This window comes from Myxine glutinosa, chromosome 9 (assembly GCF_964187855.1).
Source record: "Myxine glutinosa chromosome 9, kmMyxGlut1.1, whole genome shotgun sequence".
In the NCBI taxonomy this organism is placed as follows: domain Eukaryota; kingdom Metazoa; phylum Chordata; class Myxini; order Myxiniformes; family Myxinidae; genus Myxine; species Myxine glutinosa.
Window position 1 is genome coordinate 639336 of NC_136269.1, and position 12515 is coordinate 651850.

The following is a 12515-nucleotide window of genomic DNA, read 5'->3' on the forward strand; positions in this document are numbered from 1 at the left end:
CAGTTCAGAGCCTCCGACACAGCCAGTTCAGAGCCTCCGACACAGCCAGTTCAGAGCCTCCGACACAGCCAGTTCAGAGCCTCCGACACAGCCAGTTCAGAGCCTCCGACACAGCCAGTTCAGAGCCTCCGACACAGCCAGTTCAGAGCCTCCGACACAGCCAGTTCAGAGCCTCCGACACAGCCAGTTCAGAGCCTCCGACACAGCCAGTTCAGAGCCTCCGACACAGCCAGTTCAGAGCCTCCGACACAGCCAGTTCAGAGCCTCCGACACAGCCAGTTCAGAGGCCCCGACACAGCCAGTTCAGAGGCCCCGACAGAGCCAGTTCAGAGTCCCCGACACAGCCAGTTCAGAGTCCCCGGCACAGCCAGTTCAGAGGCTCCGGCACAGCCAGTTCAGAGGCTCCGGCACAGCCAGTTCAGAGGCTCCGGCACAGCCAGTTCAGAGCCTCCGGCACAGCCAGTTCAGAGCCTCCGGCACAGCCAGTTCAGAGCCTCCGACACAGCCAGTTCAGAGCCTCCGACACAGCCAGTTCAGAGCCTCCGACACAGCCAGTTCAGAGCCTCCGACACAGCCAGTTCAGAGCCTCCGACACAGCCAGTTCAGAGCCTCCGACACAGCCAGTTCAGAGCCTCCGACACAGCCAGTTCAGAGCCTCCGACACAGCCAGTTCAGAGCCTCCGACACAGCCAGTTCAGAGCCTCCGACACAGCCAGTTCAGAGCCTCCGACACAGCCAGTTCAGAGCCTCCGACACAGCCAGTTCAGAGCCTCCGGCACAGCCAGTTCAGAGCCTCCGGCACAGCCAGTTCAGAGGCTCCGGCACAGCCAGTTCAGAGGCTCCGACACAGCCAGTTCAGAGGCTCCGACACAGCCAGTTCAGAGGCTCCGACACAGCCAGTTCAGAGGCTCCGACACATCCAGTTCAGAGGCTCCGACACGGCCAGTTCAGAGGCTCCGGCACGGCCAGTTCAGAGGCTCCGGCACGGCCAGTTCAGAGGCTCCGGCACGGCCAGTTCAGAGCCTCCGACACGGCCAGTTCAGATCCTCCGACACGGCCAGGTCAGAGCCTCCGACACGGTCAGGTCAGAGCCTCCGACACGGCCAGGTCAGAGCCTCCGACACGGCCAGTTCAGAGACTCCGACACGGCCAGTTCAGAGACTCCGACACGGCCAGTTCAGAGACTCCGACACGGCCAGTTCAGAGCCTCCGACAAAGCCAGTACAGAGCCTCCGACACAGCCAGTTAAGAGCCTCCGACACAGCCAGTTAAGAGCCTCCGACACAGCCAGTTCAGAGCCTCCGACACAGCCAGTTCAGAGCCTCCGACACAGCCAGTTCAGAGCCTCCGACACAGCCAGTTCAGAGCCTCCGACACAGCCAGTTCAGAGCCTCCGACACAGCCAGTTCAGAGCCTCCGACACAGCCAGTTCAGAGCCTCCGACACAGCCAGTTCAGAGCCTCCGACACAGCCAGTTCAGAGCCTCCGACACAGCCAGTTCAGAGCCTCCGACACAGCCAGTTCAGAGCCTCCGACACAGCCAGTTCAGAGCCTCCGACACAGCCAGTTCAGAGCCTCCGACACAGCCAGTTCCGAGCCTCCGACACAGCCAGTTCAGAGCCTCCCACACAGCCAGTTCAGAGCCTCCGACACAGCCAGTTCAGAGCCTCCGACACAGCCAGTTCAGAGCCTCCGACACAGCCAGTTCAGAGCCTCCGACACAGCCAGTTCAGAGCCTCCGACACAGCCAGTTCAGAGCCTCCGACACAGCCAGTTCAGAGCCTCCGACACAGCCAGTTCAGAGCCTCCGACACAGCCAGTTCAGAGCCTCCGACACAGCCAGTTCAGAGCCTCCGACACAGCCAGTTCAGAGCCTCCGACACAGCCAGTTCAGAGCCTCCGACACAGCCAGTTCAGAGCCTCCGACACAGCCAGTTCAGAGCCTCCGACACAGCCAGTTCAGAGCCTCCGACACAGCCAGTTCAGAGCCTCCGACACAGCCAGTTCAGAGCCTCCGACACAGCCAGTTCAGAGCCTCCGACACAGCCAGTTCAGAGCCTCCGACACAGCCAGTTCAGAGCCTCCTACACAGCCAGTTCAGAGCCTCCGACACAGCCAGTTCAGAGCTTCCGACACAGCCAGTTCAGAGCTTCCGACACAGCCAGTTCAGAGCCTCCGACACAGCCAGTTCAGAGCCTCCGACACAGCCAGTTCAGAGCCTCCGACACAGCCAGTTCAGAGCCTCCGACACAGCCAGTTCAGAGCCTCCGACACAACCAGTTCAGAGCCTCCGACACAGCCAGTTCAGAGCCTCCGACACAGCCAGTTCAGAGCCTCCGACACAGCCAGTTCAGAGCCTCCGACACAGCCAGTTCAGAGGCTCCGACACAGCCAGTTCAGAGGCTCCGACACAGCCAGTTCAGAGGCTCCGACACAGCCAGTTCAGAGGCTCCGACACAGCCAGTTCAGAGGCTCCGACACAGCCAGTTCAGAGGCTCCGACACAGCCAGTTCAGAGGCTCCGACACAGCCAGTTCAGAGGCTCCGACACAGCCAGTTCAGAGGCTCCGACACAGCCAGTTCAGAGGCTCCGACACAGCCAGTTCAGAGGCTCCGACACAGCCAGTTCAGAGGCTCCGACACAGCCAGTTCAGAGGCTCCGACACAGCCAGTTCAGAGGCTCCGGCACAGCCAGTTCAGAGGCTTCGACACAGCCAGTTCAAAGTCTCCCTCACAGCCAGTTCAGAGGCTCCGACACAGCCAGTTCAGAGGCTCCGACACATCTAGTTCAGAGGCTCCGACACAGCCAGTACAGAGGCTCCGACACAGCCAGTTCAGAGGCTCCGACACAGCCAGTTCAGAGGCTCCGACACAGCCAGTTCAGAGGCTCCTACACAGCCAGTTCAGAGGCTCCGGCACAGCCAGTTCAGAGGCTCCGACACAGCCAGTTCAGAGGCTCCCTCACAGCCAGTTCAGAGGCTCCGACACAGCTAGTTCAGAGGCTCCGACACATCTAGTTCAGAGGCTCTGACACGGCTAGTTCAGAGGCTCCGACACGGCTAGTTCTGAGGCTCCGACACGGCTAGCTCAGATGCTCCGACACGGCTAGTTCAGAGCCTCCGACACGGCTAGTTCAGAGGCTCCGACACAGCCAGTTCAGAGGCTCCGACACAGCCAGTTCAGAGGCTCCGACACAGCCAGTTCAGAGGCTCCGACACGGCCAGTTCAGAGGCTCCGACACAGCTAGTTCTGAGGCTGAGACACAGCTAGCTCAGAGGCTCTGACACGGCTAGTTCGGATCCTCCAACCAGCACACTTTGTTGAGAGCCTCCAACACAGCTAGTTCAGGGCGAGGAATCAATGCGCATGGCATTCCTGGGTTGATAGTTAAACTTCCCGTCTGCTGGCACAAGTTGGTGGACATTAAATATCTCAGTGTCCTTCACTAAGAGTATGCGAGCTATTGCGGTTGCCCTGGTTAAATTCCAAATTCCAGCTCTATCCTCAGGGGGCAATGCAACAGTGGTGAAGCTATTCCTCCAGCAAATGATGTCATGCCACCTGCAGCCATATGCTGCATACAAAGGAAGACGCTATCTTAGAGCCCACAACCCAGCTAGCTGAGCACCCTAACGCAACTTGTACATATGCCCTTAAAAGAGCCGACTCAGAGGCCACTTAGTAAAGCAAGGTCAGAGCCCTCAACATAGCTAGCTCAGAATCCCTTAGCACATCATTTTGCATGTTATGAGAAGGATGTGAAATCACACTAGATTAGAGGCTTGTTCAAAGCTCGGGTGGATTATTGTTACATAATGTTATGCTCCCATTTAAAGAGCAGGATAAAGCCCCGAAAATAGATGCAATTCCTTACAATAAGGAAGGAAGTAACTAGAAAATCAAATGAACAATTGGTAAGTTTGTTGGATCATATGTTTGTATTGATCTATTCCCCACACTTCATCAATATCTTGTAACTCTCCCACACTCCGCCCCCTCCAGATCCAAATCCTTGGCTCCAACCCAAGGCTTTCATCCGCAGCTCAATGGAATACTGCTCTCCCCCCTGGGCTGGTGCTCCTGCCTCACACCTAGCTCGTCTTCACGCTGTTGAAACCAAAGCATTCAGAATCATTGGAATCTCCCGCGATGAAGCTAACTCCAAGGGCCTCTCACTCACTCACCGCAGGCAGGTTGGTGGTCTTTCCGTCTTCTACCGACTCCTCTCTGGCCTTGCCCCCCCAGCTCTCTCTGGGCTCTGTCCCGCAAATATTCCTACAGGTCGCACAAGATCTGCCTGCAACCCTCTTATGGTCAAACTGCCAAAATCAAGACTTTCTGCTCACCTTCACTCCTTCATTCCTCTTTTCTCCCGCCTCTGGAACAAACTCCCTCACTCTCTTCAATCCCACTCCACCCTCCAGGTCTTTAAAACAGCTGTTCACCACCATCTCTTAATCCTCCCCCATCCAAAACCTTGATCTTTCCTACCCCTGCTAATTTCACCCCAGTTCCACTTTTTTGAAATACCAACTTCTGTCCTGGAAGTCCTTGGTGTCCTTGTGTTTTATACTTCTCCCTCCCCCCCCCCCCTTTCCCACGCCTCCTCCCCCCAAGCCCTCTCCCTCCCACACTGCTCCCTGCTCTCAAATGTTGTGTTTGTGTGCTTCCCCTTCTCTCCCCATCTTGTTTTCCGCTCCCTCTTTTTATATATTTCGTTTGTCTGGTTGATTTGTTTGTGAAGTAAATGTTAGCTCTTTCACGAGCCTCGATTCAGTATACAAAAAACAAACAAACAAAAAAAAAAACCCCCAATATTTCCAACACTAATTGCACACAGCAATATCTGATGCCCCTCCAACATTAAAAGTTATGAAACAACAATGGATCTGTAGATTTGCTAAAATCACATCTCAAGTTAGTTAAGATGGCTGGCTTAAAATCTTAGGGTCTTGGGTTTGAGCCCATGTTATGCGGTTGAAATACCACTGGGTGGGTTGACTCAGCCTGCCATCCTTCAGAGGTTGGCAAAATGAGTAACAGGGGCAGCATTGCAATTATGGAATGAGCCGCCACAGGCTGCATACGAAACAACAGCATTGTGAAAATAAATTACCAGCAAAGCAAATAAAACGATACGCACAAGCTACATTTTGGACATTCAACCTCAGTCCTTGTACACATCCACTACAAAACAGTTGTGTAGCATCAAAGTCACATGACATTCATCACTTTTCCCAAATAAGAGTTGTATGAACGCAAGCAGACAGGTGCACAATGCCAAAAAGCACACATCGAGTGCAATTGTGTGACTCGGTGTACAGATCTTCTTCGGGGTCTCTGGGCCTACCAGGTGCCATTTTGATGATAGTTTTTGCTCATGGGGTTTGAAACGAGTCGGTGATCTTCATTAACAGTGGTGCAAATGCTAACAGGCCGGGATGCAAGAGTACTCAAGGTACAGATGTCAAGCTTCGCAATCGGGTGCTGCTCAGCGACGATGCATCTATAATGCAATATTGGTTAAATAACAAAATTTGCATGGTTCTGAAAAAGGAATATCGGATGAGCCAGGAGAAGCGCTCACCTGATCTTGGCTGAGAAAGGCGCTGTGGAGTGTAGAGTACAGATGGATCGAAAGGTCGGTGGAGATGAGTGCGTGCTGTCGGCAAGACATCATTTTGCACAACAGCCTGTGTGCAAGCATCTGGCCCTTCCTGTGACTCTTTGGTAATCTGGTCGCCTGTATGGGCACAGTGGCAGCAGATGGAATACATTTAATCGATTTGACGCTATCATTGAGGAAAAAATAAATAAATCGGTGGCAAAAGTGACATATTAACAATAAATAACTAGAACGGCACTCAGTAGAGAGCATACCTCCACCTGGTTGGCCATATCACTCAATGGTGAAGAATCACTTAAAAAATTCTACTAGCTGGATCTGGATCCCGATCTTCACCAAAATTGAATACATTCTTCCTCGTCACACACACAATCAATCCAACAAGTTTCGTCCAAATGCATCCATAACTTTTTGAGATATCCTGCTATGTATCGTTTTTGGCCCGATCTCCCAATGGTGAAGAATCACTTTAAAAATTCTAGTAGCCGGATCCGGATCCGGTCTTCACCAAAATCTACTCATTTCGTCATTGTCACACACGCTACCTCTCTGCCAAAGTTCGTGCGAATCCGTCCACAACTTTTTGAGATATTTTTTTCACAAACGGACAGACAAACGGACAAACAAACAGACAGGGGTTAAAACATAACCTCCATCCACCTTTGGCGGCAGAGGTAATAACAAGTACAGATACATTCAAAGTGCACCACCCCCATGACAAATATATAAATAGCATATCCTCCGGCGCAAATCACTTGGTCATTGTCGTGTCGTCCAAATATCAGCTTCCGAGCTCAAAAGGTTCCTGAGATATATTGCGCAGATGAGAAAGAAAATAAATAAGTGATCAATGATGAAAATAAATAAATAATAATAGTAAAATAATAAAATTATTAATCAATTAGCTAATATCATGCCTAAACAACCACTGTTTCATCTGAATGTGTAACTTTTTGAAAATTAATAACATAATTAATCGATTAATTCAATAAAATAATTAATCGATTCATCAATAAATTGATAAATAAAAATACCCTTTATACCCAAATCACATGGTCATTGTCATGTCCAAATATCAGCTTCCTAACTCAAAAGGTGCCTGAGATATTTCCCCAATGAGAAAGAAAATAAATAAGTACTTAATAAATTGATAATAATTAAGTAATAATCAATCAAAAATTAAAAATACAGTTTTTGCCAAAGCACGTGCTGACTATTGTTCCCAACTTTCAGCTTTCTAGCTCAAAGGATGGCTGAGATATGGCCCGGACAAAAAAGAAAACAGGAAAACAAGAAAACAAACGAGAAAGAAACAAGAGTGAAAACTGAGTACTCCCTCTCAGCACGCGTCATCACTGGGCCCCTTTCGGTGCCCAGTGATGACGTCATGCAGTGCCCGGGGATGGAATAGGAAAGGAATGGGGTACAACAAACAAACAACAAAAACAAACAGTGAAATCTGAAATCTTTTGGCACGTGTCATCACCGGGCCCTCACCGGGCCTGGAGATGGAATAGGAAAGGAGTGGTGTAAAATAATAATATTGTTGCGGAATCCCCGGTTTGTCGACATACTAAGGGGAGTTTATTACCCCACTCCCCCTCAAACTCCGGGTCCACGCAGGCCACCGACCGCGACTAAACTCGTGATCGACGGGTTGCTAGACAACTCCGATCGCCAACCTCCAAGCTACGTGACGAAGAGTTTGCTGGTCAATTAATCCCAAATACCTTCAAGAGACGCGGCCGAAGAGCTCGGGGATCGCACCCTCGCTTTCACACGCCTCATTGCGTGCCGAGCGGTGTGCATGGTGTGGAAAGAGGCGTTACCTGACGCAATTTATGGGCCTGATTCAAGCCAAATTCGGTATCGGAGAGTGCTAGGCCAATGGAGAAAAGACGTACCCGAGCAGGTTTGAAAGTAACAAGAAAAATGTACAGCCTTTTATTTAGAAGGCAAAGAGAAAAAGACACGAAGATGCAACCTTATTAATCCTTACCTAATTAATCCCCAACAGGCGCCACACACGCGCGCGCGTGCGCGCACACACACACACACACACACACACACACACACACACACACACACACACACACACACACACACACACACACACACACACACACACACACACACGGAATGACACACTGGTTATTCTCGTACCGATGGAAATTTGCAGGGAGTGACTCGAGGGTGGCCACAGCTGTGCGCAACTCGATCCTCGATCCGGACGTGCAGCTGGTGAAGTAAGGTCCTAAGGATGAACCACCGCCTCAAAGACAGTACGAACGACGAACTTTAACGCAGGTTGGACGACCAGCTTCAAGATGAGTCGCAGGAAGGGCCAACGCTTGCAGGTCAGCCAGATCAGAGCGAGGGATCAGCGAAGAGCGATGGGCGTCGGCGAAGAGCGATGGTTCAGCACTTGCAGGTCGGATCAGAGAGGGGCGTCGTCGAAGAAAAGGGAGAGGGTAAAGCGATGAGCTCTGGGTTATATTGGACCCGAAAAGCTTCCCAGAATGTTCCACAGCCTCCCATAGGCTGAGGTTCATCACGTGCGGGCATTCAATCCTTCCTCCCCCGAGGAAGGTTTCAATCCTTCCCTCTTTCATTCGGGGAGGTTTCACAACCGATTGGTCGCTTGCTGGTGACGTGTCCTTTGCCGTTCGTTAGTCACATGGTCTGTGCTTTTGGCCACGTCTTCCTGCACATTAAAATGTATTCCCACAACCACACGGACGTTTGAAATCCTGCCTACCTTCAACGCATATTGGTCTCGATTATTACATAATGGAAAGGGGCTAATCTTTACATTCAATAAGAAATAACTAACTACTGCAGGCTACATGTTGTCGTGCAATGAAGTATAGGGGGTTTGCCTTTATGGCAAAACCGCAACAATATAAATGTTTATGGTAAAAAATAAACATAGGGACAATACCTCTGGCACTCACCTGGTAGAATAAACAGTATACTGCACCGACTGAGGGTATTTTAAACCAATTTCAATGGTTACTAGAAGACAGGGCAGCATGTAGAATCTCACTAACATAATCATAAAACTTTAAACAAACAAACAAATACCTATTTTGGGGGGCAACCCCACCTACCCCAACCCAATATACCTCCTAAAACCCCAATATTTCTAATGCCGTGAACATACTTTGGTACATCACAGGTGGTGACGGTTGTGGTCAAGTTTCATCAAAATTGTGTGTAGTTTCAGAAAAGAAAGCAAATACCTATTTTAAGGGGTCAAACATTGACCCACTTTGACCCCCCGTAAATAGCATTTGATTTTCGTATTGCCTTGAGCAAACTTAGGTACATCACGGGTGGGGAATGTTGTGGTAAACTTTCATAGAAATAGTGTGTGTAGTTTCAGAGGAAAAATCTAATTCCTGTTTGGGGGTGGTGGGTGGGGGGGGGGGGGGGTACAAACGTGGATCCACTTTAACCCCTGGTATACCCCCTTAGACCTCGACTTTTTTTTTAATGCCGTGAACAAACTTTAGTCACAACACAACAAATATATTTTGTGCCAAATTTGGTGTCAATCTGATCAGCGGTTTCGGAGAAGAAGTTTCAAGTGTTTACGGACGGACTGACGGATGGACAACGCGCCATCGCATAAGCTCACCTGAACTTCGTTCCAGGTGAGCTAATAAAAGTAAGCATCAAAATTCCAGTCCATTGGAATCACTACACGTGTATACAGGATATAACAATAGAGTAAACAGGAGGCAGTCAATGACATTTGCAAAAGAGTACAATTAGCAATTGGAAAAGTCCACTCAAGTGAAAAGGAAAGACTGAGCAAGAAGAACAAACATTGCAGATTCAACTAGAACGGTGCTCTGCCCAATAGAGCGCAAACGTCCACCAGGCTCAACAGTTTACGTTTTGTATCCCACTGATAGGCCGGATCTGAATCCAGATCTTAACCAAAATCTAATCGGTTTATTCTTGGCACCTACCAAACTCATCCATCAAATTTCATTTGAATCCGTTCACGTTTTGAGAGATCATGATATATTTAGCTATGACTCCATCTCTCAATGGTAAAGAATCACTTGAAAAATCAAAAGATTCTTATATCTGGATCCGGATCTTCATCAAAATCGAATCAATGTGTTCTTGTCACAAACCCAACCTGTCCTTCATGTTTTGTCCCAATCCGTCCATAACTTTTTGAGATATCCTGTTCACAGACAGACAGACAGACAGACAGACACAGCGGTGAAAACCGGTGGTGGAGGTAACAAACGAATCATGGCAAATTCATTTGGACAGAATTTACAATATTCCTACAGAATGCAAACATCAAATGTCCCCTGATGTGGAACAACAGCTGCTGTTTTGATTGAATTATAAAATAAGTCGAATAAAAAAAGCAACAAGCGTTACGCCTCGGTCCCCCGTCGTTGAAGTGATGCGAGTTGACAAAGTGGAGACGCAAGTCGGCCATCTTGGATTTTGACGTGGCGACCCACTTTTCAACAGCGTTCTCCCTTATGCGTAGATACACCCACACACCATATTAGAAGTTCGTTTGTTTTTCAAGATATTCCGCTCACAAGGTTCAGACATACAGGGCATCAGACATACATGGCGGCGGCCATCTTGGATTTTGACGTGGCGACCCACTTTTCAATAGCGTTCTTCCTTATGCGTAGATACACCCACACACCAGATTAGAAGTTAGTAGTTCATTTATTTTTCAAGATATTTCGGTCACAATGTTCAGACATATATATGGTGGCGGCCATCTTGGATTTTGACGTGGCGACCCAATTTTCAATAGCGTTCTTCCTTATGCCTGGATACACCCACACACCAGATTAGAAGTTGGTACTTCGCTTATTTTTCCAAGATATTCCGCTCACAAGGTTCAGACATACATGGCATCAGACATACATGGCGGCGGCCATCTTGTATTTTGACGTGGGTTGCACCCACACACCAAATTCGAATGCGGCCCTTCACTTACGCACGCACGTATGCACGCCCGCAGGCACGGACACACGGACGGAGGGGAAAACCATAGTCCCCCTTTCGCTCCGCGGTGCGACGGGTGACAATAATAAGAATAATATGCATCAGACGTCAAAATTAATAAAGAATGCAAGAAACTTCATTGGTATCGTTTTGTGCATTTTCACAGCAGCGAAACAATCCGGGAGCACCTGTTGTATAAATCAGCCAGGACGTCAAACGCAAACATCCCAGGATGAATTGAACCATCTTTGATGGCACTTGGAGGCATAAAACATGAACAAATATAGCATTAAAAAACAAAGCGAGAAGCAAACAGGAAGACCCGACTTTGCCTGAGGTCCTGAACATTTGAAACAATTAATTGGATCGTCTGTTTTCGGAACATCCTGCCAGTAAAAGCAATTAATGGGGCCTGCTGCAGCGCTATTGTGTTAGAGCAGCTGCGGCGACTGGTGTTCGTGAGGTTTGAACTGTTTGTGTTACCATGAGACCGTCACGTCCGGAGGGGCTGTTACACCGAACGTCGCCAAATGGTCGGGAAAATGACTTCTTCAATCAAAGTTCAACACACTCCAAATATGGGGGGAGAGGAACAAGGACAACTTAACAGATATAGGTTGAAGAGGCACAATAACAAGTTAACAGATATGGTCGAAGAGGCACAATAACAAGTTAACAGATATGGTCGAAGAGGCACAATAACAAGTTAACAGATATGGTCGAAGAGGCACAATAACAAGTTAACAGATATGGTCGAAGAGGCACAATAACAAGTTAACAGATATGGTCGAAGAGGCACAATAACAAGTTAACAGATATGGTTGAAGAGGCACAATAACAAGTTAACAGATATGGTCGAAGAGGCACAATAACAAGTTAACAGATATGGTTGAAGAGGCACAATAACAAGTTAACAGATATGGTCGAAGAGGCACAATAACAGGTTAACAGATATGGTCGAAGAGGCACAATAACAAGTTAACAGATATGGTTGAAGAGGACCAATAACAAGTTAACAGATATGGTTGAAGAGGCAGAATAACAAATTTACACATACGGTTGAAGAGGCACAATACCAACTTAACAGATATGGTTGAAGAGGCACAATAACAAGTTAACAGATATGGGCGAAGAGGAACAAAAACAAGTTAACAGATATGGGCGAAGAGGCACAACAACAACTTAACAGATATGGTTGAAGAGGCAGAATAACAAGTTAACAGATATGGGTGAAGAGGCAGAATAACAAGTTACCACATACGGTTGAAGAGGCACAATAAAAAGTTAACAGATATGGTTGAAGAGGCACAATAACAAGTTAATAGATATGGTTGAAGAGGCACAACAACAAGTTAACAGATATGGTCGAAGAGGCACAATAACAACTTAACAGATATGGGTGAAGAGGCACAAAAACAAGTTAAGCCATACGGTTGAAGAGGCACAATAACAAGTTAACAGATATGGTCGAAGAGGCACAATAACAACTTAACAGATATGGTTGAAGAGGAAGAATAACAAGTTAACAGATATGGTTGAAGAGGAACAATAACAAGTAAATAGATATGGTCGAAGAGGCACAATAACAAGTTAACAGATATGGTCGAAGAGGAACAATAACAAGTTAACAGATATGGTCGAAGAGGCACAAAAACAACTTGACAGATATGGTCGAAGAGGAACAATAACAAGTTAACAGATATGGTCGAAGAGGCACAAAAACAACTTGACAGATATGGTCGAAGAGGAACAATAACAAGTTAACACATACAGTTGAAGAGGCACAATAACAAGTTAACAGATGCAGTTGAAGAGGCACAATAACAAGTTAACAGATATGGTCGAAGAGGCACAATAACGAGTTAACAGACATGGTTGAAGAGGAAGAATAA

General features: G+C 48.1%; 1 protein-coding gene across 2 annotated transcripts in view; it reads right to left on the reverse strand.

The window, feature by feature from the left end:
* LOC137435670 (ral GTPase-activating protein subunit alpha-1) overlaps positions 1 to 12515 on the reverse strand; it is a 532061-nt gene that overhangs the window by 178937 nt on the left and 340609 nt on the right. For both annotated transcript variants that reach the window (XM_068129617.2, XM_068129616.2), the window contains exon 25: positions 5587 to 5742. In XM_068129617.2, the coding sequence (XP_067985718.2) occupies positions 5587 to 5742 (156 nt within the window). The remainder of the gene's footprint in view (positions 1 to 5586; positions 5743 to 12515) is intronic.